This window comes from Mustela nigripes, chromosome 10, assembly GCF_022355385.1.
Source record: "Mustela nigripes isolate SB6536 chromosome 10, MUSNIG.SB6536, whole genome shotgun sequence".
NCBI classification, from domain to species: Eukaryota; Metazoa; Chordata; class Mammalia; order Carnivora; family Mustelidae; genus Mustela; species Mustela nigripes.
In genome coordinates, this window is record NC_081566.1 from 64,234,640 (window position 1) to 64,258,548 (window position 23,909).

The 23,909-nt window shown below is 54.8% G+C and overlaps 2 protein-coding genes and 1 long non-coding RNA gene across 3 annotated transcripts in view; 2 read left to right on the forward strand and 1 right to left on the reverse strand.

Annotated features, from left to right (window-relative positions):
• LOC132025816 (antigen-presenting glycoprotein CD1d-like) overlaps window positions 1–8,467 on the reverse strand; it is a 24,988-nt gene extending 16,521 nt beyond the window's left edge. Inside the window, exon 1 of the mRNA XM_059413562.1 lies at window positions 8,194–8,467. The gene's annotated coding sequence lies outside the window, so the exon portion shown is untranslated. The remainder of the gene's footprint in view (window positions 1–8,193) is intronic.
• On the forward strand, window positions 7,612–12,589 carry LOC132025817 (uncharacterized). Its single transcript, XR_009406701.1, has 4 exons — window positions 7,612–7,911; window positions 8,680–8,750; window positions 8,944–9,202; window positions 11,260–12,589. It is a non-coding gene; the product is annotated as an uncharacterized LOC132025817 (long non-coding RNA).
• A 3,945-nt stretch (window positions 12,590–16,534) lies between these two features.
• SMIM42 (small integral membrane protein 42) lies at window positions 16,535–17,374 on the forward strand. The gene has a single exon (XM_059414183.1). The coding sequence runs from the start codon at window positions 16,909–16,911 to the stop codon at window positions 17,119–17,121; it is 213 nt and encodes a 70-aa protein (XP_059270166.1). The 5' UTR covers window positions 16,535–16,908; the 3' UTR covers window positions 17,122–17,374.
• Window positions 17,375–23,909: the final 6,535 nt, after the last annotated feature.

Consider the following 23,909-nt stretch of genomic DNA (forward strand, 5'->3'; position numbering starts at 1 on the left):
GGATCTCGGATCTCAGGGATCTCGGATCTCGCGGATCTCGGATCTCAGGGATCTCGGATCTCGCGGATCTCGGATCTCAGGGATCTCGTATCTCAGGGATCTCGGATCTCACGGATCTCGGATCTCAGGGATCTCGGATCTCAGGGATCTCTCAGTCTTCTTGTCCCCCGCCCTGCCCCGTCTTCCCCCTCCCCTCCTTCCTGACCACCCTGGATCCCCTCCTCTGTCCTACTTCCTCCTCCCTCTTCTCCCTGCTCTGTCTCCGGGCTCCCTTCTGCTCTGGCCCTCATCCCAGATGGCCGTATGCCTGCCAAGCTCTGCCCAGCAAAAGTGGAAGTTATTGAAACAAAATGGGGTTGACACTGTGGCTGCTCTGGCAGAGATTGGGCCTGACCCTTTGGGGTGGTTTCTGTTCCACCTACAGCCTCGACCAATCGTGGGGCATGACAGGTCAACCAAAGTTCAAACCAGTGAGGGAAAGGAGCTTAAGGAAGTGAGCCTGCCTTCTGTGGTGTAAGCCGTTCACCCCTAGCATCTGCCGAACGGGTACTTGTCCAGGACCCCACGAACTATGGACGCTCATTTTTCTCTTTTGGTTCTCACAACAGCCTGGTAAGGTTGTTACCCAGATTCACAGATGAGAAAACATGATGAATAATTTTAAAAGTACTGGTCACGTGCTGAAACGTCCATATTTGGGGTGTATTGGGCTGAATATACTACAATAAAGCGTATCTGTTGGTTTTGTTTTGTTTTGTTTACCTTTTCTGACATGACTACCAGGCACTTTTCATTTACATATGTGGCTTCCATTCTATTTTTAGCAGACATGGCTATTTTAGGCCCATTCTAACTCAGGCACGCAGTTGTGTGGCCAGCCGCGCTCACCCACCAGGCCTGACTCGCTGAGTCTCCCTGGCTTCCGTGCGTGCTGCTGCCCATCCCGTGTCTGATGCACAGGAACGGCCGGCCCAGCCCTATGCCATGCAGCGCCGGGTCCAGAAAACCACACCAGGGCCACAGTGCTGCGGGCAGGCACCAACATTCCACGTGCCCATGCTCCCCCGGAGTCCCGCGTGGCCCCGCAGTGCCGGCAGCCTCGCGCTGTTCACCGTTCCCCCTGCTGTTCTCTAAGAATCCAGGGACAGAAAAAAATACTCACAAAAGATGCTACTAATTTGCTGACTCTACAGACACTTTGGTCCTCCGCCATAGCTTTAACGTTTTTGCTTATAATTAAAAATATATTAAAGATCGTTGTGTATTTGAACTTCTTATACATGTGCAGATAAAGCTACCAAAAGAGAAATCTCCGCAATGTTCCCGGGGCTTTCTCTGAATAAGGATGTAAATAGGGGACTTTTGTTTCAGTTTTATGAGTTTCTGAAATGCGTACAATATACAAATGTTGCTTTCATAATCTACGGGAGGGGGAAAAACTTCAATTTATAGTCAAATAGCCAAGCCTGATAAAGCACAGGAAGCAAAGTCTCTTTCCTGAGCCTATAAAGAGAAAGGATGAGTTTTCTGTGAGTTCTGCTAACCCCAAGAACATAAACAAGATGCTGGCTGATTCTCCAGAAGCTTCTTCAGAGGTCCATCTGCAGAGACCTCCTGGTGGCAAGAGGAGGAGGTGACCCAGAAGCTTTGAGCAAGAAGCAACAGATAATGAATAAACAGAGGAGGGTTTCCTGGTTAGGTCGGCCTCCAGCAGGACCAGATGAGGTCGCAGAGCCCAGAACATGTGTTCCTTCTCCTGAAGCACCAGCCACTCCACCCCAGACACATACATGACCAGACCAAAGACATGGGACATTTGAGGAAAAGCAGCAGTATCCCCAAAGACACCTGAGGACCAACATGGTCTCCTACTCTGCCCCGAATGTGCCTCCCTTGCCTTGAGATCTCTCCTTGCAGTCAAGCTGCTAGTGCGTGTGTCAGCACCGAGTGTGTCTGAGTCTTCAGAGGCCAGGATGTCAGGCCGAGGGGCAGGAGACAGGAGCACAAGCCGTCCCCACTCAGCAGGCACCTCCTCCACGTCCATATCCCAGAAGCCCTTCCCAACAGCATCCCACTGGGGTAGGATCAAGGGGAGGTACCAGAAACGCCAATCACTCCACTGCCCTGCATTCCCACTGCACTCCTTAGCCGAGAGAGTGCACAGGAATTATAAGAAAGACCCTGGTTCTCTCATCTGCTCTGTCTCTTGAAGCAGTGAGTCAGGACATGCTGCTGTTTCACTCGTGGTCAATGTGCCTCACATGGGAAGGTCAGCACCACCGTCTGAAGAGGTTACCTCACTGAATCCGGGAATGCTCCCTCGGTTCAGGACCAGGTGACATGGGCCTCTGAGGTCCTGGTGACTTCAGCCCTGTCCTAAAATTCCCCACTACCAGTCACCGTGATCAGGAAGAGGAGGAAGGCCTAGCTTACAACAGGCACTCTCCTCACCTACAGCTTCTCCAAACACACGCCTGCCTTCCCCCCGACAAGACTTGCTCCTTGCAGTCCTAATCATGCCCTTGCACCTTCTCGGGGTTCTTCTGTGCGTTTCAAATGCACATGTGGCCCAGGAGCCTAGCGGGAACCCTCAGGCCTAAAAGAGGATAAATGAATCCATCGTAGGACCTCTTCCAAACAGAGTTCAAGAAGTAGCGTCTCTCCTTTTAAGTAAACTGTTCTTCCCCTTCCTGCTTCCCCTTCCTCCGCCGTTTCTCTTCCCAGCAGCTAGGGTCTCCAGTGGGGTTGACGAGTCACCTGGGAAGACACGGTGTGCAGCCCCAGGGAAGCCCCAGCACGAGGACAGCGGCGAGCCCGACTCCCGCTGACAGAGCAGGCTAGACTGATTTCAGTATCCAGCTAATCCGATCCTTTCATTTTTCAAGTGAAAGCGAAATGCCTCCAGGAAAACTGTTTTGTGAGAAGAATTTAAATCCCAGCTCCTGAATCCCAGAGCAGTCTTTTATTTTATTTTCTTAAAGATTTTACCCATTATTAGGAGAGAGAGCTAGAAAGAGTCCAAGCAGGGGAAGGCGGGGAGGGAGAAGCAGGCTCCCCACTGAGCAGGGAGCCCGGTGTAGGGCTCAATCCTAGGACCTGGGACCTGACTCGAGCTGAAGGCAGGTGCCCCACCAGAGCAGTCTTTTCGACATGGTGTGAGAAGGGTAGAGAAACACTGACAACAACAGAGGCCGTGGCAGAGAACAGTTTTGCAAGGAATCAGGCAGGTGGAGGAGGGACAGTCTCTGGGACGCCTACATCTCTGGGGAGACACGCCACAGTCAATACAGCCAGGACAGAGAACGAGTAGAGGGCACAACAACGGTCCTTCCGGAACCCCGAATGGGGACTCTGAACTCCAGCTCTGGGATGTGTGGGAAGCCGTCAGACTTCCCAGTATTAAATAGGGTCACGTGAGAACACGGCCCCCAAACTGGAGATAGGGACCTCCTCTCAAACCTCACTTCTTCGCAAGGCCATGACTCAACGCTGATCGTTGCCAGGAAAGCTGCTTGCATTTCAGTGCAACCAGCAAGAAACGATTCTACCGGGGAAATTCTACCAGGGAAATTCTATCTTCAAGTCATACTGACTCAAGAGCTACAGAGTCCAAACGTTTACTTTAAAAGAAGGAAACTAAGACTGGAAGAAACACACACAGGCACTTTTCACAGATCCTGCTGCTACGGAAGAACGACGGGGAAAAGGAAGCAAAAAGGCTTCCCAGGACTTAGGAGAGGTGGGCTTCACGCTCCCTCAGCTCTTCCCTCAACAAGCGTTTATTGAGCACCGACGACACCAGGAGTGTAGACTGGAGGCTCAGGAAAGGCTTCCGCGGGTAAAGAAGACACGGCAAGTGGAAGTGAAGGTGAAAGGCATCATGGATACATGCCCTTTCTTGTCGGCTACTGTCTCATCTGCGTCCATTTGTGGCTGAGACTCAAGACTCAGAGGTGGCGGGAAGGAGCCGGCGGTCAAGGCCAGCGGAGGCCGTGACACCATAAGCACCCATGTGAGACACTGAGCCACAAGGACCCGGGAGGGACAGCTTAACCCCGAGAGTGACAGAGTAACGGGGCCACACCACAGAGGCTGGGGGAAAACAACAGAGAGGCGACGTGGGGAGCAGATGCCGTCAGAGGCATGGCCGTGGCTGACCAGCTTCCTCAGCTCAAACAGAACTGCCTCCTAGAGCCCGCTGCTTTCCCCGGTAGACCAGCAGGTGTCTGCAGAGCGTGTGCAGTTATCCCCGCTCGACCGCAGAATAAAGTACGTTCTCTCTTCAATATCTTCTTTGATGGTTCTGCAGGAAGCAGGGCGCATGAGTGGTTCTGTCCTTAAGCACAGTCTTGGCTTCAGCTCAGGTTGTGATCTCTCACAGCGGTGGGATCGAGCCCTACATGGGCTCAGAGGGGAACTGCTTGAGATTCTTTCCCTGCCCCTCCCCCTACTCAGGCACTCGCACTCTCTCCTCTAAAATAAATAAAAAATATTTTAAAAAGTAGAACCAAGTGTTTTTCTGAATGTGAGGCTGAAGTGAGACTTTAGTGTGAGATATGATTAACTCCTTCTGTGAAGCAGATCTAACTGGACTTCAAATGACCCCTTTTGAACTTCTGAAACCTATTTCCATGGTTTCATTTGAGACAAAAGTCATGACTGAGTTACAGTACAGACTGCGAATCAAAATAAATCCACCCTTGATTTAAGGCAGCAATGTCAGACATTACACCCAAATTTGGTTGTCCTTGTGGGTTCTACGCTACAAATGCAAGTACAGATATTTGAGTTTAATCTGTCATCTGATTCTGCCCCACGTGGCTGACACTTAACCCCACTGCCGCCAACTGACCCTAATGACACAGACACTGGGCACATTTAACAGTCAATGGCAGCACTGGGGGGTGGGGTGGGGGGACACACACACTACTCCTACCTCTATCCTCTCTCTGACACAGACACCTTCCCCCGTCACTCCCTCGCATTAGCTTGTTAGGACCCACATGAATAGCAGAGGAGCAGAGAACGTGGGAACATTTCAGAGAAAATAAAACCGACAGCACTAAACACGGTGCCAGAAACCGAGGGTACAAAGATAGTAAAATTACTCGAGACCAACTCTGAGTCAGGTGACATACAGCCTCCAAGTGCCTGAGTTGGAATTGAACCCTGGGCCTGATGGACTCTGAGGCCTGTGACCTGAAATGCCATGAAGACAGCCCTTCATGTGACCACCCTCAGAGGACCCATGATGTAACAGGTTAGAGAGGTGTGAAAGTACAGCAGTGGTGGACCGGGGAGGAAACTCGTCCCTCGTGGGCCGGAGAGGAGAGCCGTCACACAGCTTCTTGGAAGACGTGGGCTTCCAGCTTCATTGTGGACCAGCCCCTTTGCAGGAAAGGCGAACACTAGGAACATACTCTCATGATGCTTGTTACCTACTTGGGAAGCAGGCAATAAACAAGGAACCTGTGTGTGTGTGTGTGTGTGTGTAACCAGTGGGGGGGTGTGTTTTCAAGTACTAACAATACTAGAGGGAAATTGGGGAAGATCTTAGGGATAGCGTGATTAGGGCGCCCTTTTAGGTAAGGCTGTTGGAAAGCGCCTCTCTGAGATGAGTATCTGGGTAAAGTCCCCAACAGACACCCGGCAAAAAAAAAAAAAAATTATTCCAGGGAGGGGAGCTCCGCACGTTCACACACGAGCGATGAAGTCAGGGTAGCCAGAGCGGAGGGGCCACACGAGGAGAGCAGGAGGGACATGTGAGCGTGAAGCGGGGGCCAAATCAAGTAGGGGCTTGGAGAGGAATCACTTTAACACCGTTTGGGGGGAAGTTTCCCTTCGTTGTGTCCGGAGCGAGGAAAGCAAACACCGCCCCGAGGCATGCGACGCATTCCTAACGTGAAGAATTGCGGTTGTGAGAGTGTTTACCCGCGCCCGGCCCCCACCACACGGCCTCCAGGAAGACCATTTAGAGTAGGATGGAAACCAGACTGACCAACGGCTCAAAAAGAAAAAGAAAAGAAAAAGAAATCTTCCGAAAGGGCCGTTCTTCCGCTCCGGCTGAGTCGATCCACTGAGGCAGGCTTTAAAAACCAGAAACGTGCTGGTCACCAACGTACTGGCCGTACTGGTCACCGCACGCGGACGGGTCCCCCCGCGTCCCCGAGCTCCGAGCCTCCCCGCACGGCGCCGACAGCAGCTCCGCGGGCGGCCCGGGACGCCGGAGCACCGGGCGCTGCAGCGAGTCCGCGGCCGGCCGGGGAGGATCGCGGGCGCCTCTCGCACAGGATCGAGGCCCGACGTGGCGCACCGCGTGTCCCTGCGAGCGCGGCCGCCCGGCAGCACCTTCGGCGTCCGAGGGCCGAGCCGGCGCGGGCCGGAGCGCGGAGGACAGGCCGGTGCGCGGGGGAAGCGCGCGGAGCCGAGGGCGGTGCGAGGAGAGCGGACCCCGCGGAGCGAGCCGGGGACACGCAGGGCGCTCCCCCGGGGCCGCCCGCCGCCAGCCCGGCCGCTCCGGCCCGCGCTCCCCGGCAGGCGCGCTCCGGCCCCGCGCACAGCCCGCGCCACCGGCCGCGCAGGAGCAGGAGAGGCGCCTCCTCCCGCGCCCGCGCCCGCGCCGCGGCCCCCGACGTCCCCCGGCCTCGCCCGGCGGGTCCTCCCGCGTCTCCCGCCGCCCCCGGTCTGCCCTCCAGGTCTGCCCGGTCCCGGAGAGACGCGCTCGGCCCCGAGCGAGGACGCGGAGGGCCCGGGACCGGGCGCGAGGCCAGCCGGGGGGCACCGAGGTCTGCAGGGACACGCGCTTCTGCAGACGGAAGCCCGGAGCGGGACGAAGCGCAGGCCCCGCAGGCAAACAAGAAACGCCACCGGAACACAAACGGCGGGACGACGCCGCAGCCAGGCCGCGCCGCCCCGCCAGGCTCTCCCGTGCGGAGAGCTCCGCCGCGCCGCAGCAGAGACCCGCGTCCGAAACCCCGCAGCCCTCCCTTGAACTACAACACCCAACATGCCCCACGCACAGGAAGAGCGACCCAACCTCTTCCGCCCCCCTCAGCCAATGGTCTTCTTCAACCTCCTTGCCCCAGAAGCACCACCGGAAGGGAGGGCTCTTTCTGTCACGTGACCCGTTCAGCTTCTCCCTCGCGGATTCCAAAAGTGCGGTACTGGACAAGAAACGAAAGGCCTAGGTCCTAGATCCAAATATGGGATCTTTGGTAGCTTGGGTTTCGCTAACGAAACGCGGGTTACTTGAGCGAAGGGCCTGTACCACGCCCCTCATTTGACATCCGTCCGCTCTTCATCCGGGGCGGGGCTTGGAACAGTAGCACGCGTGCACTTCCCCACCTCTTGGGGCGGGCCTTGGATTGCAGCACATGCGCACTGGCTCACATGCGCCATTCTCCTCCTGGCGGGGCGGGTGGTGCTAGGACCTGTTGCACATGCGCACTTTCTACCTTCCCTGTGGCTGGCCTAGAAACTGAAGCACATGCGCACTTTCCCTATACTCCGTGGCGGGCCTCGGACCTGACGCACATGCGCACTTTCCCGTCCTCCCCGGGCGGGCCTGGGATCTGTGGCGCATGCGCAGTTCCGTGTCTTCCCTTGGCCGCCTGTCGGTGAAGGCCGCCCGGCTCTGATTTTTCCCAGAGCCAGTCTAAAGATTGTGTTTGGGGAAGTGCAGTCTTCCTCCCCCCCCCACGCATGTTTCACTTCAGGATGCAGCAATGAGATGTTATTTTTCTTTTAAGCCCTAAAGCAGGGTTTGCAATCTGCCCTGTGTAGCCGACGGCCGTGGGGTTGCCGGTCACCTACAGCCGCCCTGGGCCGGTGGCCGGTGCTGTGCACCCAGGCGGGCCGCCCGGGGCCGCCGGGCCGCTGGGCCCAGCGCCGGAGAAGCCCGACGAGCAGCAGGTGCGGCGCCGGCCCCGGGAGCAGCAACCGCAGGCGGGGCGGCCGGAAGGGGTGGCCGGGAGGGAGAGGACGGGCTGCTCGGGCCGTCCCTCCGCTGCACGTCCCGGCGATTCTCTGCTGCGCCCCTTCCCTTCTGGCCGCTCTTCCATCCCTGCCGCCGCTCACAGATCATCGCCGTCTCTTCTTAAGTGATTTCCCTGGGTCTGGCCCCCACCCCAGCCCGGTGGGAATCCCTCTAAAATGCAAATATGATCATTAAAACATGCCACGGCTCCCCCTTACCCCAGAATAATGGCCCGCCGCCTCCTACAGCAGAGCTCTCCCACTCTGTGTTCCAACCATCTTCACACATTGGCAGTCCCTTTAACGCACCAGGCTTTCTCTTCCCCAAGGGCTTCTTTCCTATAGAAGCAATTTAATGAGCATCCCGAGCTCTGCGGAGCGCCGTCCTGACGGGGTTTCTTCCAGAGCCTTCCACCACACTCTGGCTCAGACAGATTCTATAGCTTTCTGCTCCCTTGGCTATCAAAAGTCCAGTCGAGTGAATCCGCTTTAAAGCTCCAATCTCATCCCACCCCGAGCTCCAGCCAGGCTTCCTGTAGGGCTTGGTTTGGAGAACTGGTGCATTCGGTCCTTCAGTAGAACTCTCACTAATTTAAACAAGTTGTTGCATTGGGAGCTGGAGGACTCATTAGGGAGGAAGGACAGGGGTTCCTTTACCTGACTGGGCACGTAATTACAATCATCTGTTGGTTCTCTGCCTCTCAGGGTAAGGCTGACTGGTCATGGACACCTTCCACTGGAAAGATGCCCAAATGCCAGCTCTTACGGGCACACGGGTGAGTTTTCTGGAGGCTCTCCGCACTGTGTCATCCCAGAAGGGGAATCTGCTGCAGCTTAACTGTTTCCGCAAGCCCTCAGGCTCCCCTTTGGTGGTGAACAAGGCTCCCCGGGCTACCGGTTTTCTTGGGAGGAGAACCAGCAAGACAGCTCAGGCCCTGCTGATTTCCATACTGTTCACGTGACTTTCAGGAAACTCATAGATCCTTCTGCACCAGAGGATCTCCTTCCCACTGTGACTGCAGTAAGGGAAGCCCCAGCATCTCCTGTCCTCCACCACAGCCTCTGGATGTGACATCCTTCCTTCCTTTGTCCAATGAGCCACTGTTAACTGACCTGGAAGGAGTGAGGGAGCTGTGATGCGGGTCTGGCTGGGGCCCTTCACGCCGGTGAGGACAGGATGACGGGTGGACAGCTTCCTGGAGCACATATGCCTATGCTGAGACACCAGGTAGAGTTCTCGGGAGCTACAGTCTCCTTCCTCTGTCCTCTCCCTCTCCACACCCCCACGATAGAGCAGAAAGGACAGGTTTGTCCCACAGGCTAACAGAAAAGTGCTGCTTGGCTTTCGGAGCCTTAGGATAAAGTTGAATATTGTTCCCAGGAGGCAGTTCCAGATAAAAGACCCTCCCATATCTCTGGCCCTGAATTGTCTGTTCTCTCCTTTACAACGGGGGCGGCAGTTTTGTCTGAAGAGCCAAGTTTCTGGGTTAACTAAAACTTGAGCTTACCCAGAGCATCACATTCTGCTGTTCACTCAACAAATGTATATGAGCATTATTTACATGCTAGTTTTCAGGGAAACTACGGCAAAGACAGTTCCTGCTCTCAAGTCACTGAGCACCAAGTACTCTGATGGGGCTATGCATGTATGGCTTGCAGGTTCAGGTCCAGGTCCCAGGGAAAATAACTGTAGCCTTAAAGCAGGAGCTGAGTGCACAGAGAAGCAGAGGGGAGAGACACAGAGCGGCAGGCGGAAGTGCAGAGGCCAGGCGGTGGCAGAAGCAGATCACCTTGCTGAGCGCCGAGCCTGCTGGAGGAGCCTTGCCCCTGGGAACGGGGCAAGTATTGCTTTGTTTGATTCTTACAACTCTTTAGGATCAGCACTGTGATGAACCCCATTTTATGGAGGCAGGAAAGTCAAGAAAACACTTGAACACAATCACGGTTTGCACAGTAAGTGCTGAAGCCAGGCCTCAAACCAGGAGTGTGAGTGCCAGCAGCAGCCGTTCGCCCCTTGGCCACCTGGCTCTGGAGGCTGGTGAAAATGCTCTTTGGAGAAAGAGGATGAGATACGTGGGAAAGGGGACAGGAGACTAATCGAGGCAGGTAGGCTCAGCAGGACGTGAATGCAGTTTCTACACCATGTGGGGCACTTGGACTTTATCTCAAGGTAACAGGAATGCAAATGACAGATTTTGAAGAGGAAAGTGGTCTGCCTTGTATGGCTAATACTCTGCTAACTCGAGAAGAGGGATGATCCTGGAATAAGGCTGCTGGAGAGGGCATGAGGGCCAACCGACCAACCCTGCAGGAGGAGCCAGGACCGGGAGATGAATGCTTCAACGGAGGAGGAAGCAGGAGGGTCAGGAGGAGGGGTGGGTATGGAGGGCCCTTCAGAAGTGGGGTCGAGGGGGTATCGAAACTGAGTGAGGACAGGAGCCAGGGAGGACGCGCAGGCCGGCTAGACTGCTGCGCTTCTTTCTTTGGAGTGAGGACAGGGGAGAGGCAGACGGGAAAGGAAGGCCTAGGATGGGGTGGAGGGGACGGCTTGTGGTGCTCACGCTGCCCTGCAGGGGTGAGCAGGACAGGACCATGCAGTGGGACCTAGAGCCTGGGGTCGGGGGTGCCATCTGGACGCAGGCACAGGACCACAGACATGCAGGCTGACACAGGAGAATGGATGGGACAAGCAGAGGAGACTCCAGAAATCAAAGCCTGGAGCTGGGATGGAGGGACCATGCAACATGCAAAAGGGCAGTGGATGAGGGGGTTAGGAGGGGCACTGAGGGAGGAGCAGTGTGCAGGGGTGCTGCTTCCAGAGCTGCGGGGCACAGAGCAGCTCAGCAAAGGGGCTGGGCGGTCCTGACGTGCCCAGATAAATGGGGAGAGGCTCGTACACTTGGGAGGACGAGACGGTTGTTGGCTCTGGAGAACACGGGCTGGGGGGTGGGCTTGGGCAGGGGATCAGAGTGGGTTTAGGTGCAGGGGTGCAGGGAAACAGATGAAGACGGCTCTTATCGCTCACCTGGCTCTGATGGAAGGAGAGAGAACACAGCATCCGGGGAGGGTTTTCTGGTGGTTGGTTTGGTTTTTATAAGGTAAGAGAGACTTGGCTTGGCGTATTTGTTTCCCGTGACTACGACACACTGCCACACACCTGGTGACTTGAAACTAAACGGATTTCTTCTCTTATGGCTCTGGAGATCATAGGTCTTAAACCGGGCTGGCAGGACTGCATCCTTTGGGGAGGTTGTAGGCAAGAATCTGTTTATTTGTCTTTTCTAGCTTCCAGACGCAGCCTGGACTCTCCGGCCCATGGCGCCTTCCTCTGTCTCCAAAGCCAGCAACGCAGCACCTTCCACTCCTCCCACTCTCTCCCTCCCTCTCCCTCTCTCTGTCTCTCTGCTTCTGTTGTCACATCATCTCTCTGTCTAACTCTTAAAAGGTCTCCTGTAATTACATCCAGTCCACTCAGATAATCTGGGACAATGCCCTCGTTTCAAAACCTTCAACTCAATCGTATCTGTAAAGTCCTTTCACTGTAGAAAGTAACACAGCCACATGTTCGGGGGACCAGCATGGGACATAAAGTCGGGTAACCGTCACACAGCCGACTACATACAGTATCTGCCTGGTGCATAGTAGGTGCCCAGCAATATTACCACGAATGGTAATATGAATATTCCTGTGCTGTGCCGAGAAAGAGCCATTGGAGACATTACAAATGAACGTGAGAGACTCAGAGGGAGAAAGCAAGAACCCTCGGGCCAGAAGGGTGTGCCCACACTGGAGAAGGACTGTGGATGGCATCATCATGGCTTCAGCCTGGCATGATGGTCGTGTGCGACATGCCAGCTTCCCCCAGATCTCCCTTCTGATTTATTACTGTTTCCCCCAGCCCCAGCCCAGAGCTCCTGGCTCGGCCTCTTCTGCAAATCCGCATTCGATACGTGTTTGGGATGAATAAGTAAATGAATTGGTGGAAGGACAAATGTGCAAACTTAGCCGGCCGGGGGGCAAGGGGGACTGTGGGTTTAGGTGATGAGGACAGAGCAGCTTCTAGCCATGAAGGCTCCCTGCGGGAAGGCCCGTGTCTGCTGGGTCAAGGGCAGAGAGCTGGAGGAGCAGGAAGGAACTGCTGCAGGTGGACACAAGAGGTGGCACTTGGGAGTCAAGTGAGTGCTGGCCGGACCGAGGGAGCCGGGGGCGAGCAGAGGCCATCAGCAGCCCCGCAGGTGAGCGTGCACTGATACCAGGTACATTAAGGATCATCTGGGCTTCCGAGAGATGTAAGAACAGAACCACAGTACAAAGAGCACTGGAGTAAGAAGAGCCCCAGGTTGGATTTTTTGTTTCTCTCAAGTTAAATGTCTGGTTCTGAACTGATTCCTGCATGACTTGGAGCAAAGACTCACACTCTTGAGCCTCAGGTGCCCGAGAGGACTGAGCAGGTGCAGCCCTTCGCCCCGCAGCCAGGGTAAGGAGAGACAGAGGCGCTAAGGGGTTGCTGCTGCCGTCTCTGAGTTACCGCTTTAAATAAAACGATGTCGAAACACTAAGGATGTGTCTTCATGGAGGCTCCGAGAACGTTCTTTGCTCTCTTCCCTTTCAGAAGTTTAAAGTGCTCTACACATACACAACAACAACAGTGACAAAAACCTGAAGGCTCTCGGTCAGCAGGGCTTGGGACAGGCCGGAAGCTGGGAGGTGAGAAGGCTCAGGGGTCGTCGTCAGGCTTTGCCGGAGAAGGAGAACGCGTAGGGGTGTGTGTGTGTGTGCGTGGATTATGGGAACTGCCTCCCTCAATCAAGTAGGCAGTAACGTCTCCCGATCTGCCCTTGGGAGTCAAGGGAGACCCAGGAGAGCTACTGCTGTCATTCAGTCCAAGTCCACAGGCCTGAGAACCGGCGTCGTGAATGCCCAAGGGCAGGAGATGATGGACGCCCCCGCTCCTGCAGACACCACAGAGATGGAGGCAGGTGGAAGGAGTCTCCTCTGTAGCAGATAATGCTCCATGTGCAGCCACAGTGGGCTTCCTCATGGGAAGACCGGGATCAGACTGACTCACCACCCCATCCTGTTGGTCGGTGGAGAACCACAGGCCTCTCCTTCATGAGGTAAGCTTCCGTAAAAGTCACGGGAAGGAGCAGACCCAGTGGGTGCTCTCTCACCGGGGAGAGGGAGTGAAAGCCGGGATGCCAAGAGCCTACGAGTATTGGAAACAGGGTCTCTGCTCCAAGACAGAAGACCCCAGGAGTGCGGAAAAAGTGTCCCTCAGTACCATGTCCGAGGTCTTGTTCTCTCCTCGGGCGTCCCGGGCCATCCAGAGATGCTGACCCAGCCAGTGGGAAGCCCAGTGTGCTGTGCGTCAGTAGCGTTTCCCCCGGGGATGCTGGGGGCCCTTCACAACTCGGGGACTGAAGGGCCATTTGGTCTGCACGTCTCTGATGGTCGGTTCAGGGAGTGGTGAGTGGCTTGGCCATTTCCTGCAGGTCAGCTCCCAACCAGGGAGGTGAGGGAAACCGGCAGGCCCAGCACTCCACCGAAACCTCTCAGGACCCCTCTAACAGGGGTACGGGGCAGCCGGTTAAACCACCACCCTGAATGAAGCCACGGACTGGGAAATGAGAGAGGAGTATGAGAAGTAACAGACGGCGCAGCCCAGTCTGGCTGAGGAGTGGAGATGAGCCCAGTGCCTCTGAAACGAGGAGGCAGAAAAGACAGACTAGAGTGCTAACAGGCAGGGCCTTCTTTTGCGGGGGATGAAGAGATCCTCGTATTGGACTGCGATGACACTTGGACAGTCCTGTGAATGTACATAAAAACATTGAGCTCTGCACTAAGTGGGTGACTTGTAGTGAGTCATACCTCATTGAGGATGTCTAAAAAATAACAACACAACAGAGATGGTGTGCTTTAGTGGGTGGACTAGCGGAGGAGAGGCAGGGTCCCAGGCCTTCCCTTGTTGGCCCAGTGGGTGTGCGCCCTCGGTCACTCCCCTTTCTCGTGCCTCAGTTAGCTCCTCCGGTAGGTGAAGGACGTGGACACATGGTCTGCAGGGTTCCTGTATCCGTTTCCAGAGGCTGCTGTAGTAAGCGACCACGAGTGTGGTGACTGAAAACAACACAACTTTATTTTGTCCCGGTCCTGGAGGCCAGATGCCTGAAATCAGGGGCTGTGGTCCCTCCAGACACTCGGCGGGGAGAATCCCTTCCTGGCCTTTCCACACTCAGTGGCTGTGGTTGTTCCTTGGCCTGTGGCCGCCTCTTTCGCTCTGTCTTCCCTTCTCCTTCTCGTCTGTGTGTCTGTCTCTCCCACAACTCCTTCCTCCTCTTTCTTACAAGAGCACATGTGGTGCTTGGGACCCACTACTATAACCTCTGCAGAGTGCCTCCTCTCGAGACGCTCAGCACAGTCACGTCTTCTGTGCATTAGGTAACATCTGCACGTTCCAGGGAGCTGGAGCTGGCACAGATCTCCCGGGGCTGGGGATCCGTTCACAGCACTTTGAAAGTTCACAGTGCCTGGACAGAACCAACCTGCCCTGCCTTGTCCCTCTTCCCTTCCCTCCCACTCACCCCAGCTCTTATTTAAAAGAACCTTTTTTAACTGTAACATTGTAGCATTTGTATACAGTTGCACGGCTTGGAAGGTTATTAGGCATTTATAAGCTTGTTTCAGTCCCATGGAAACCTATAATCTTGCCTTACCACTATCATCGCATCCCTGAAGAGTAGATGGAGGCTCAGAGACATGACCTGACCGAGGTCACAAGCCCTGGAGAGCGAGGCCTGGGCTCCACCCTGAGTCCTCAAGCCACAACTCGTGTGGCTCTCACTGCCCTCACCTGTTCTGAATCCTGATGGGGCGTCAAGGTGTTCTGAGGCCCTGAGGGAGGAAATGCGTCAGGAGTGCATTCAGTTCTTCCAGTTCCTCCCGTGAAGCACAAACCCTGGATGTTTTATAGGAAAACAACGCAAGAAGTTTCCAGAAGGTGAGAAGGGGAAGGCAGACTGACTGGGACCTTCGAACCCGAGGATGGACGTGGCAATGAGTTCCCTGAGTTTGCTTTTTGACTCCTACGTGCTAGATTGGGTGTTGGAGGAACGACCCAGGAATGCCCATGGGCACAAACAAAATAAAGTCTTGGGAAAAGCCTGCTTGTCTTTCTGTAGCCAAAAAACCAGGGGGAAGGCAACCCAACAAGACCTAAAACTTTTAGACAATAGTTGCCAATAGTTACTCTAGCCAAACACCATGGAAAACCTTGTGGCCCCACCCCCACCTCTGAGCAGAGCCCAAGGGGAATCCCAGGTCCCCACCCTTGCCCAGCTGGAATGAAATACCCTTCCCCATGCTCCACCCCAGGGAGTATCTAGTAGTATCAGAGAAGACAGAGTGGGGATCCAGGACTTCCATTCCTGCCCAGAGACAATGAGCTCCCCATCCAGACATAGCAAAGTGGCCTTCCCTGTCTTTGCCAAAGTGTCAGAGGAGGCCACCTTGGGGGTCTGAGATACCGTATCCACCCAGCAGGGAGGCTTTACCTCTCTAACCCTGGGTTCATAAAGGAGGCTAAGCAGAGAACCCAGACCTTCACCACTGCCTGGCCTTAGTGAGGTGACCCCTCCCCACAACGGGCATGATGTCAGAGGAATCCTGCTAAAATAGAAGATTTAAATAAGATCCAGAGTTCCATAACACCTAGATGCCCAGCATACAATCAGAATCATCCATCACACCAAGAACCAGGAAAATCTCAAAATTAAAAAAAAAAAAAAAAAAAAAAAAAAAGATGCTAATACCAAGATGGGCAGATGTTCGAATTACCCGACAAGGATATTAAAGAATCATAAAAATGCTTCAACAAGCAATTATGAATACACTTGAAACAAATAAAAAGTAGAAAATCTCAGTGAGGAAATTGATGATACAGAGGAGAACCAAACGGAAATTTTAGAACTGCAAAATAGAATTACCAAAGTAAAACACTGGGGACAGAGGAAAAGAATCTGTGAACTCAAAGACGTAATAAGCTGAACAACAGTAAGTGGGGTCAACGCAACAGACCTTCCTTCTCCTCTTGTGTTCTGTAAATCATGTCTGTTGAAGCAAAGAGCATAACATGGCTGGAGGTCAACGTCAACATATAGAGAGGAAATATTTAATAAAATTGTACTGCAAGAGGAGGAGGGTGGAAGGAGCTTGATGAAGGTGGGTTTTCTGCAACGTCTCCAACTGGTAGGATGTGGACACCATTAGTCTTTCTAGTGACAGAGTAATTCTGTGTCGTGATTTCAGTGGTGGCTACAGGAACCTGTGTGTACGATGAAAGACCATAGAACTACACGCGCATGTTTGTTCCAATGTCTGTTCACTGGTTTTGATTTTGTGCTATAGGTACTCACGATTAGCCATTGGGATACATGGGTTTTCTGTTATCTCTGCAACTTCCCATATGCCCCTAATTATTTCAGAATGAACAGGTCATGGTAAAAAGGGATTGAAGGGGCATCTTTGCAAGCAATTGGGGAGCCCTTTCCAATCTAGAGGCCGGACATGAAGGGAAGTGGGGCTCAGAGGATGGAGGTCTCTGGACTAGAACCTTCAGTCCAGACCCTAGGCTCACCCTCAAGTGACATCACAAAGCCTCAGACGCCCCACCCAGGACCTGGAAGTCTTACCAATCAAGCCATCATCTGAGCACTGTATTTGTACTGGAAGCAGTTGTTCAACATCGCTGAGCAAACTTCCTTGCCCACTCAGTTGACATCCAAGGAAAATGGTGCCACGTGAGCAACAGGGTTGAATAGATGTACGACGTAGCTCCACACCCAGTTCGAGGACATAACAGAGAGCCGCCTGGTTCTCTTGGTGTGTAGCCACTGGGGCAGTCTGCGCAGACCACATAGCCCAGCTGTCTTCAAGAAGCCCATGTCTTCCTCACAACTCCCAACCTTCCTATGGGACAAGGGCACTCTCACCACCACCACATCTGATCCTGCTTACCTGGTGAAGGTTCTCTTCTTCTTGGCACTCCTGATGACGCTCGCCACTCTACTCATCCTGGTCTGGAAAGTAACCAAGGACAAAGGCAACACGTTCAGAGGGCCAGACCCAAGAAAGGAGGAAACTCTGCTGGCATGAACATGGACAGCCCCTGGCGAGGACTCCATTGAGGGGAAGACCTGGAGACTCAGGAGGCAGGGCCGTCCGGGAGCCTTCTCAGAGCCAGAGACTGAGGAAGAAGAGTTGCTCTGCCCCCCCAGGTCCCCCCGCCCCATGCCAGAGCACCCCCCTGCCTTCCTCCCTCCTCCTCCACTTCAGCTATAGTTCACGCTCATCTTGCTGTTCTCTGGCTGGTCCCCGAGGCCGGGGTTGCACGTCTTCTCTCTGTGGATCTTCTCGACTGAAACTATAAATGGCTGTTGATTTCTGCATTAACAGAGGAAAGAAACAAACACGTGGAGGATGAAAAATTGATTACAAAGCCCAAGTTTTCGTTTCTGAATCGGGCATGTGTTGACTCTGGGATGTAGAAATCACTGGGAGCTCACAGCATCTCCGACACAAAACGATGCTATACCAGCAGTTCAGTTCCAGAAGATCCTTGACATAGGGCAGCTCACCTACCCCCAAGTTCTAGGTAAAATGCTCCCTCCTTTTCACCTAATTCTGCAAATAAAAAAAGTATTGCCTCTCCAAAAGTGATCTGAAGCATCAAATACTTTTCTCTCCTATCTCCCATCCTCCAATTTTGTGAGTCGGCAAACTTTAAAAATATCATATTCTAAAATAATGATTTTATTTCAAAATATCTTTTCTGAGGTTGGAATGAATTCCCTTTTCAAGTCAAATCCAAATTAAAGAGGCAGTATTTTGAGAATCCATAGTCTCACTCAGGCTTGGGTTACCCTAAGGAGCATTTGACGGTTTGCTGGGAAAGAGTTAGTAATTTTTTGGAGAAACACGTCTATATCCAACCCCACTGTTAACCCTTCCTCCTAGAAACACCCCATCATGTGTCCCCTTGTCTCCGTCCACAGGCGCTTGACCCCAGGCAGTCGCAAGCCAAGAGCTCCTTCCTCAAAAGCTTTGCATTTTGCTTAGAATCATGGGACTGTGTTAGTTGGGACCATGTTGAGTCTCCTTGGAATCTGGGCTGTGTATTCTGCATCTCAACCATGGGCACCCATAGACTTCGACTGCAGCTGCAGAAGTTGAGGAGTTTGGTCATTCAGTGCTGAGGAGAGGCCAGGATTGCTGCGAGACCCATGGGGAGCCCCTCCTGGTCAGGGAGCGTTCCCACCTGCCTCCTCCAGTGGCTGATGGGGGTGTAGCGTTTGTCTCGTGGTTGACCAGCTCCAGCGGAGACCCATCACAGCTGGCCAGCAATGGGACTGAAAGCTTCATGGCCAAGGAAGATGTACCCCTCTCTCCTCGGCAGCATGGGCCCCTTTCTCCAAGGCCAGCTGGCCTGCCTCTCCATCTGGTGACACACCCCTTCTCCATCCGACATGTCAGCTTGGGAGGGAGAGGACGGGGTGGGGTGTTGCCTCGAGTGTGCATGTTTTCCACACGTTGCTCGCGGAGAAGGAGCTCAGAGTCGGCAGCACGGTCCTCAGCACCCCAACACCAGCAGATCTTCCCCTCCTATCCTGCAGGCGCCTGAGTTCATCCATCGGATGTTTACTGAGCTCTTGCCACCAATCAGGCTCGGTCCTGGGTGCCGGGGCTACAAGAGGACGGGGCCCTGTCTTCTCTCTTCTGGACCCTGTACAGCACAGTGAGAGATGGATGCCCATGAAGGGGTCATGTAGGTTAAGTGTAAACTTCCATACAAACATTACAATGGAAAAGAATTGGGCGTTATGGGGGCAGGTACAGAGGCAGGTTTGGAAGAGCCTGGCCCGAGCTGGAGAAGGCGCGTGGGAGAACGCCGGCAGGCTGAGGCTGCGGGACAGGCGGACGGTCCGCACGGCACAGGTACAGGCAGGCAGCCCTGCATCCCAGAGGGAGACCAGCGTGGGTAAAGACCCATAACGGGAGGAGTAGAGAGAGCAGAGAGACGGCAAGCACGAGAATACTGAAGAAGGAGAGCTGCGTCAGAGGTGGGAGTGGAATTCACAAAACCCCGGAGGGCAGGCCTCTGAGCCCTCTGAGGTTCCTTTGGTCAAAACCCATGTTGCGTGTGTGACAGGCCACTTCCTGGGGCCCTAAGTCACCCTCCTCCCCACTCTTCATGTTCCCCAAATCTGTTTTACCGACAAACCAGCTGGGCTGCATGGCAAGCTTACGGCCACCCGATGGCAGCAAAGGGCCAGCAAACCCAGTCCTCCGGCCACACTGGGCCCAGGGACCCTCCGTTCCCCACTCAGGGCAGCAGAGACCCTAAGGGACTGCGACCATGTTCTCCACCACAGCGGGAATCTCTTTTCCTCAAGATCTCCTGGCTGGTGATCCTCTTTAAAACATGCTGTATAACAAGGATCAGTTATATGCTGGCTCTTAGCATACGGTGTATCTGTTCTGCCTAAGTACGCCGAGGACAGGACTCTGCCCCGCATACAGACCAGAGGGTGAGGCGCTGAGCTCAGAGAGGCTGGTCCTGCCGGAAGTCTCACAGCAGGGCGGGATTACCGCCCCCTCCGTGCACTCATCCGGGAGTAAGACACCGGGCCTGGAGGCGGTCCTTCTTTCCCTATCAGACGCTCCTGCTCTGAAATGCCACCAGCATGACAATGTGTGGTCCCTCGTGATGAGGGCAACTGTGTCCTCCTCGGCCTCTTCCACCTGCAGAGCGGTCTGTCTGCTGCCCCAGGCCCTGTGCCTGCAGGGACCAAACCTACAGATACCACAAACCCCATAAAGCGTTCAGAGGGTCATGGGGACCGGAGGGAGGCAGCCATGAAAGAGTCTAGGATGCTGCTTCCTCCTCCAAGGAGCTGCCAGTCCCCATGTGGCTGAGGACCGCCCTCGGGACAGTAACCATCTGGGCTGATTTCTGAGAAAGGCCAAGGATGGGTGCTAATGGGTTGCTCTAGGCATTCTGAAGCCTGAGAGACCCCTGTGGGCTGGATCAATCAGGGAGGGCTTCCTGAAGCAGGTGACATGTTAGGGTACCAGACAGGTCTTAGAAGCAGAAGGAAGCACGTGACATGCATGACAAGGGACAAGTAGGAGCTGCATGATACATGTAGGGACTCTGGGCAGTTAGGTCGAGAGAGAGCACCAGCGGTGTTAAAGGTCTTGAATGCCAGACGAGGGTTTCCACACTGGACCCCTAGGAGTCAGGGAAGATGGTCCACAAGGGGACGACAGCACAGCTGCGGTGCAGTGACAGGAGCAGGAAGAGGCTGGGAGAGGGTCCTCGAAATGCCCACTGGACACTGACTCTTCCGTTCCCGGGCCTTCCCTCGTCCATGACGTCACGAATCCCGCTCCTTCCACCTGAAATGCCCTTCTGGGGAGGCTCTGCTCAGCAGTGTGTGAGCGGGGAGGAGGGGATTCCCAGCTTCACAGGGTCTGGGACCGCCGACCGCAGCCTGGTCCCCAGCACCCCCACCCCCCTGTCCTGGGGACGGGAGGCTGAGTCCACAGCTGAACCTGGTGACAGCACGGGTGGGGGTGGGTAGAGGCTCCTTTTTCCTCGAAAAAGTATAGAACCCCGAGCTCTCTTCCCAAGAGAAGGAGGGTCGCTGTTCTAGCCTCGTGGCCGGCCCGGGAGCTGCCCCAAGCTGGGTGAGGGAGGCTCAGAGCCAGAGGGCTCTGCGCCATGGAAAAGTCCACCCTCATCTTACAGAGGAGCCCCTGATGCCCCGAGGGGTGAGTGGGGGGCCGGGATCTGGGGCGGGGGCCACTGAGGCAAGCCCGGGTGCCTCCCAGCTCTACCACCTCAAACGGGCTGGGCAGCCACATGCACATTCGTTAAGCCAGGGACTCTCAGAGTTCCATCCGGGGTGCCTGGGGGTCCCCCAAGACCCTTTCAGGACCTCCACAAGGTTGAAAATTACTTCCATGCAAACATTACAATGTTATTTGCCTCTTTATATTTTTATATTTTTGGTTTTTTAAGGACGCACTATGCCTGACACAGGCTAGAACACAAGACCCTGAGCTGGAGAGCCTCGTGCTCGTCCCACGGAGCCGGCCCGGTGCCCCCGGGGCTCCTTTCCTCCTCCCCGTCTTCCTGCCCGTCTTTCCGGGGCGCAGCGCTTCGCCCAACGCACCCAGTGTTACAGAGATTTACAAAAGCGATACTGTTCTCCTCTCAAAACGTTTTTCATGTTAATATGTAATAAGTTTAGTAATGTTATTTTTAAATGAATTAAGTGCTTTTTGAAGTTTGTTGTTACTTTGTAATACGGCAGATATGGGTACATACAACCCGGGAAACCAAATCTCCTCCCGGGGGTTTCATAATTTTTTAGAGTGGACAGGGATAGCGACCGCGAAGTCTAAGAACCGCAGATTTGAACTCTGCCTCTGTTTCCTTATCGGCAAAACGGACATCGCACTTACCTCATGGGATGGCGTGACCCCTCAGGTCAAGTGTAGAGTGTGTGCTCCGGGCGAGGACAGGTGTTGGGTTTCTTGAACCAGCACTGGGCCAGCATCCCCTCAGGGCTGCCCGCGGCTGGCTGAGGTCTGGGGATGTAGCATCGTTGTAGCCTCTTGGGCTGGGAAGATGGTGAGCGGCTGGAAGCCGAGGCCACAGGCACAACATCCCGTCTGTGCCTGGGGCGGAACCCTCAGGCAAGGTCACCGTGCATGAATGACAATCCTACCAGACCGCCTGCTGGGACCCGTGAGAGCCCAGAGGGTGTGCGCACCTGTCAGTCACACGCTCACCACCTGAGGGCAGCATCCCCTCGAGGAGGACCTCGGAGGGGGCCCAGGACACAGAACGAGCTCGTGGGGCTTCTCTGGAACAAGAAGTCACTTCAGTTTCCCCCAAAGCCTGCTTTAGAGCTGTGACATTTCCCAGCCTAAGGAAGTACAGGCGGCCGACTCAGCAGCAGGATGATCAACCAAGGATAAGGAAAACACCGCCAGGGAGTTCCAGCGACCAGTTGTCCTTCAAGTGAGAAGGACTCCGCTGTTGTCTTACCTCCCCAGGCCCTTTGCATCACTGCGCCCTTCCTGAGCCTGTCTTCACTGAGACGGAAGTGAGTCCCAGGAAGAGTCAGAAGGTTCCTGCGTCCACGCGATCACCGACGCTCTGTGTGAATGAGCCTTAGTTTCCTTATCTGTGCCCGTTTCAGAGGATTCCGAGACGTCAAGTAGGGAGATTCGAAGGGTATTTGTCAAGTCCGAGGTGCTGTGGGCCCTTTAAGAATGAAACATCTCTGTGAGGAAACGCCAATTGGGTCAACCCCTTCCTACCGGAGAGGGAGCTTCTCCAGGCTCTGCAGAAGACGCCTGCTGGCTTGGGTCTGAGAGGTGAGCCACGGAGGAGGGGCAGGTTCCGTGGACTCTGCGGGTCTCCTAGAATGAGAGCTCCGTCCAAACAAGACGGCTGCTGAGGACAGCCACACACACGTGACCCGGGAAAACCTGTATTTTCCTGTTAAAAAGAACGAACAGCTGTACCCCACCCTAGTACTTACAGACGACCCCTGAGAACAGAGGGGAAGGAGCTCATTCTTGGTGCAGGAAAGAGGCTTGACGCAGGGAAGGAGCGCTCCAGGCCCCACAGCGAGTCAGGGGTGCATGCAGACCCTGGGGCCCCTCTGTGGGGTCCCGAAGAGGGGGTGAGGGAGCCCCTCCACCTCAGCTCCCGTTAGCCAGCCTGCGCATGGAGAGCCAACGGCTTCTGGCTCCCACTTCCTCCCCCCTTGTAAGTGCAGTGGCTTTTCCACATCCCGCTTGACAGCAAGCCACCCTCTCTCTCCAACTTGAAGGAGCCGCCCCCACGCCTCTGAGCCCAGTGCCCGCCGGCCATCAAGTCCAAGGCCTCGCGAGCAGAGCCGTGTGCACCCACGAGCCACGTGGAGCCACACAGAACCGTGCAGGTAAAGCAGACACGCGCACGTGCAGTGTGGAGGGGTGAGGAGAGCCGGCCGGACAGAGGGGGCCGTGTTCTCCGCAGAGGAGGAGGGCGGAGGGTGGGGTGGAGGCCCAACGAGGTGGAGATCGCCTGGAGCAGGGCCAGGGGCACCAGGAGCCCTGCTTCTGTTGTCTTTTCCTTCCGGTGCTCAGGCGGCTTGTTCAACCACCATGGTTCTTGGCTGCCGTGCTCAGAAGGACACCCGTATGTTCCAGAAGGCCCTCGTGGGCAGACCCTCTGTGTCTCCATCTCTCCCTAAGTTGCTCTTCATAATGCACACAGATGTTTTCAGCCAATTGCATCTCCTCTTAACCCGAGATGCCTGGGTAGGTTTTGGGGGCGGTGGTCTGGGGACTTGGGTGATGGGACGTATTTTCACCAGCTCTGAACGCATCCAGGATTTCTCCACCGCAAGCCCCGTGCTGCCAACAATACCTGGGGTTCCGTCACTAGTAGACACCCGTGCTGCCAACAATACCTGGGGTTCCGTCACTAGTAGACACCCAGGTGCATTCGTATTCCACCTGCGGCCGCAGCCTCCGGAAACTTCCTTCACCTCCTCCCGTCTTGCAAATTACAGCAGTTATGAGATCCGCTGCTAGATCTGGTCGTTGAATGCGTCGTTGAAGAGCGTGGTTGATTACTGGGTCGTGCATTTGTTTGTTTTGATTCTTTCAGGAGTGGTTTGTCAGTAGAATTGGGTTCCTTTGCAAGCCCACATATCTCAGTTCACGCATTTGGCAACATCATGATGCGGGAGGCAAGGGCAGGCTGCCCCGAGATGGGCCGCTTTGGCGGACGGACTGCTCTGCGCTGCAATTGCGACCCTGCGGGGTCAAGAGAAAGTTTCACCCCTCCCTTAACTACACAGAAGAATCTGAACTGG

What these genes read in the sequence shown, in the direction of transcription:
- SMIM42 (XM_059414183.1), top strand. Translation starts at nt 16,909, where the DNA reads ATGTCTTCCTCACAACTCCCAACCTTCCTATGGGACAAGGGCACTCTC.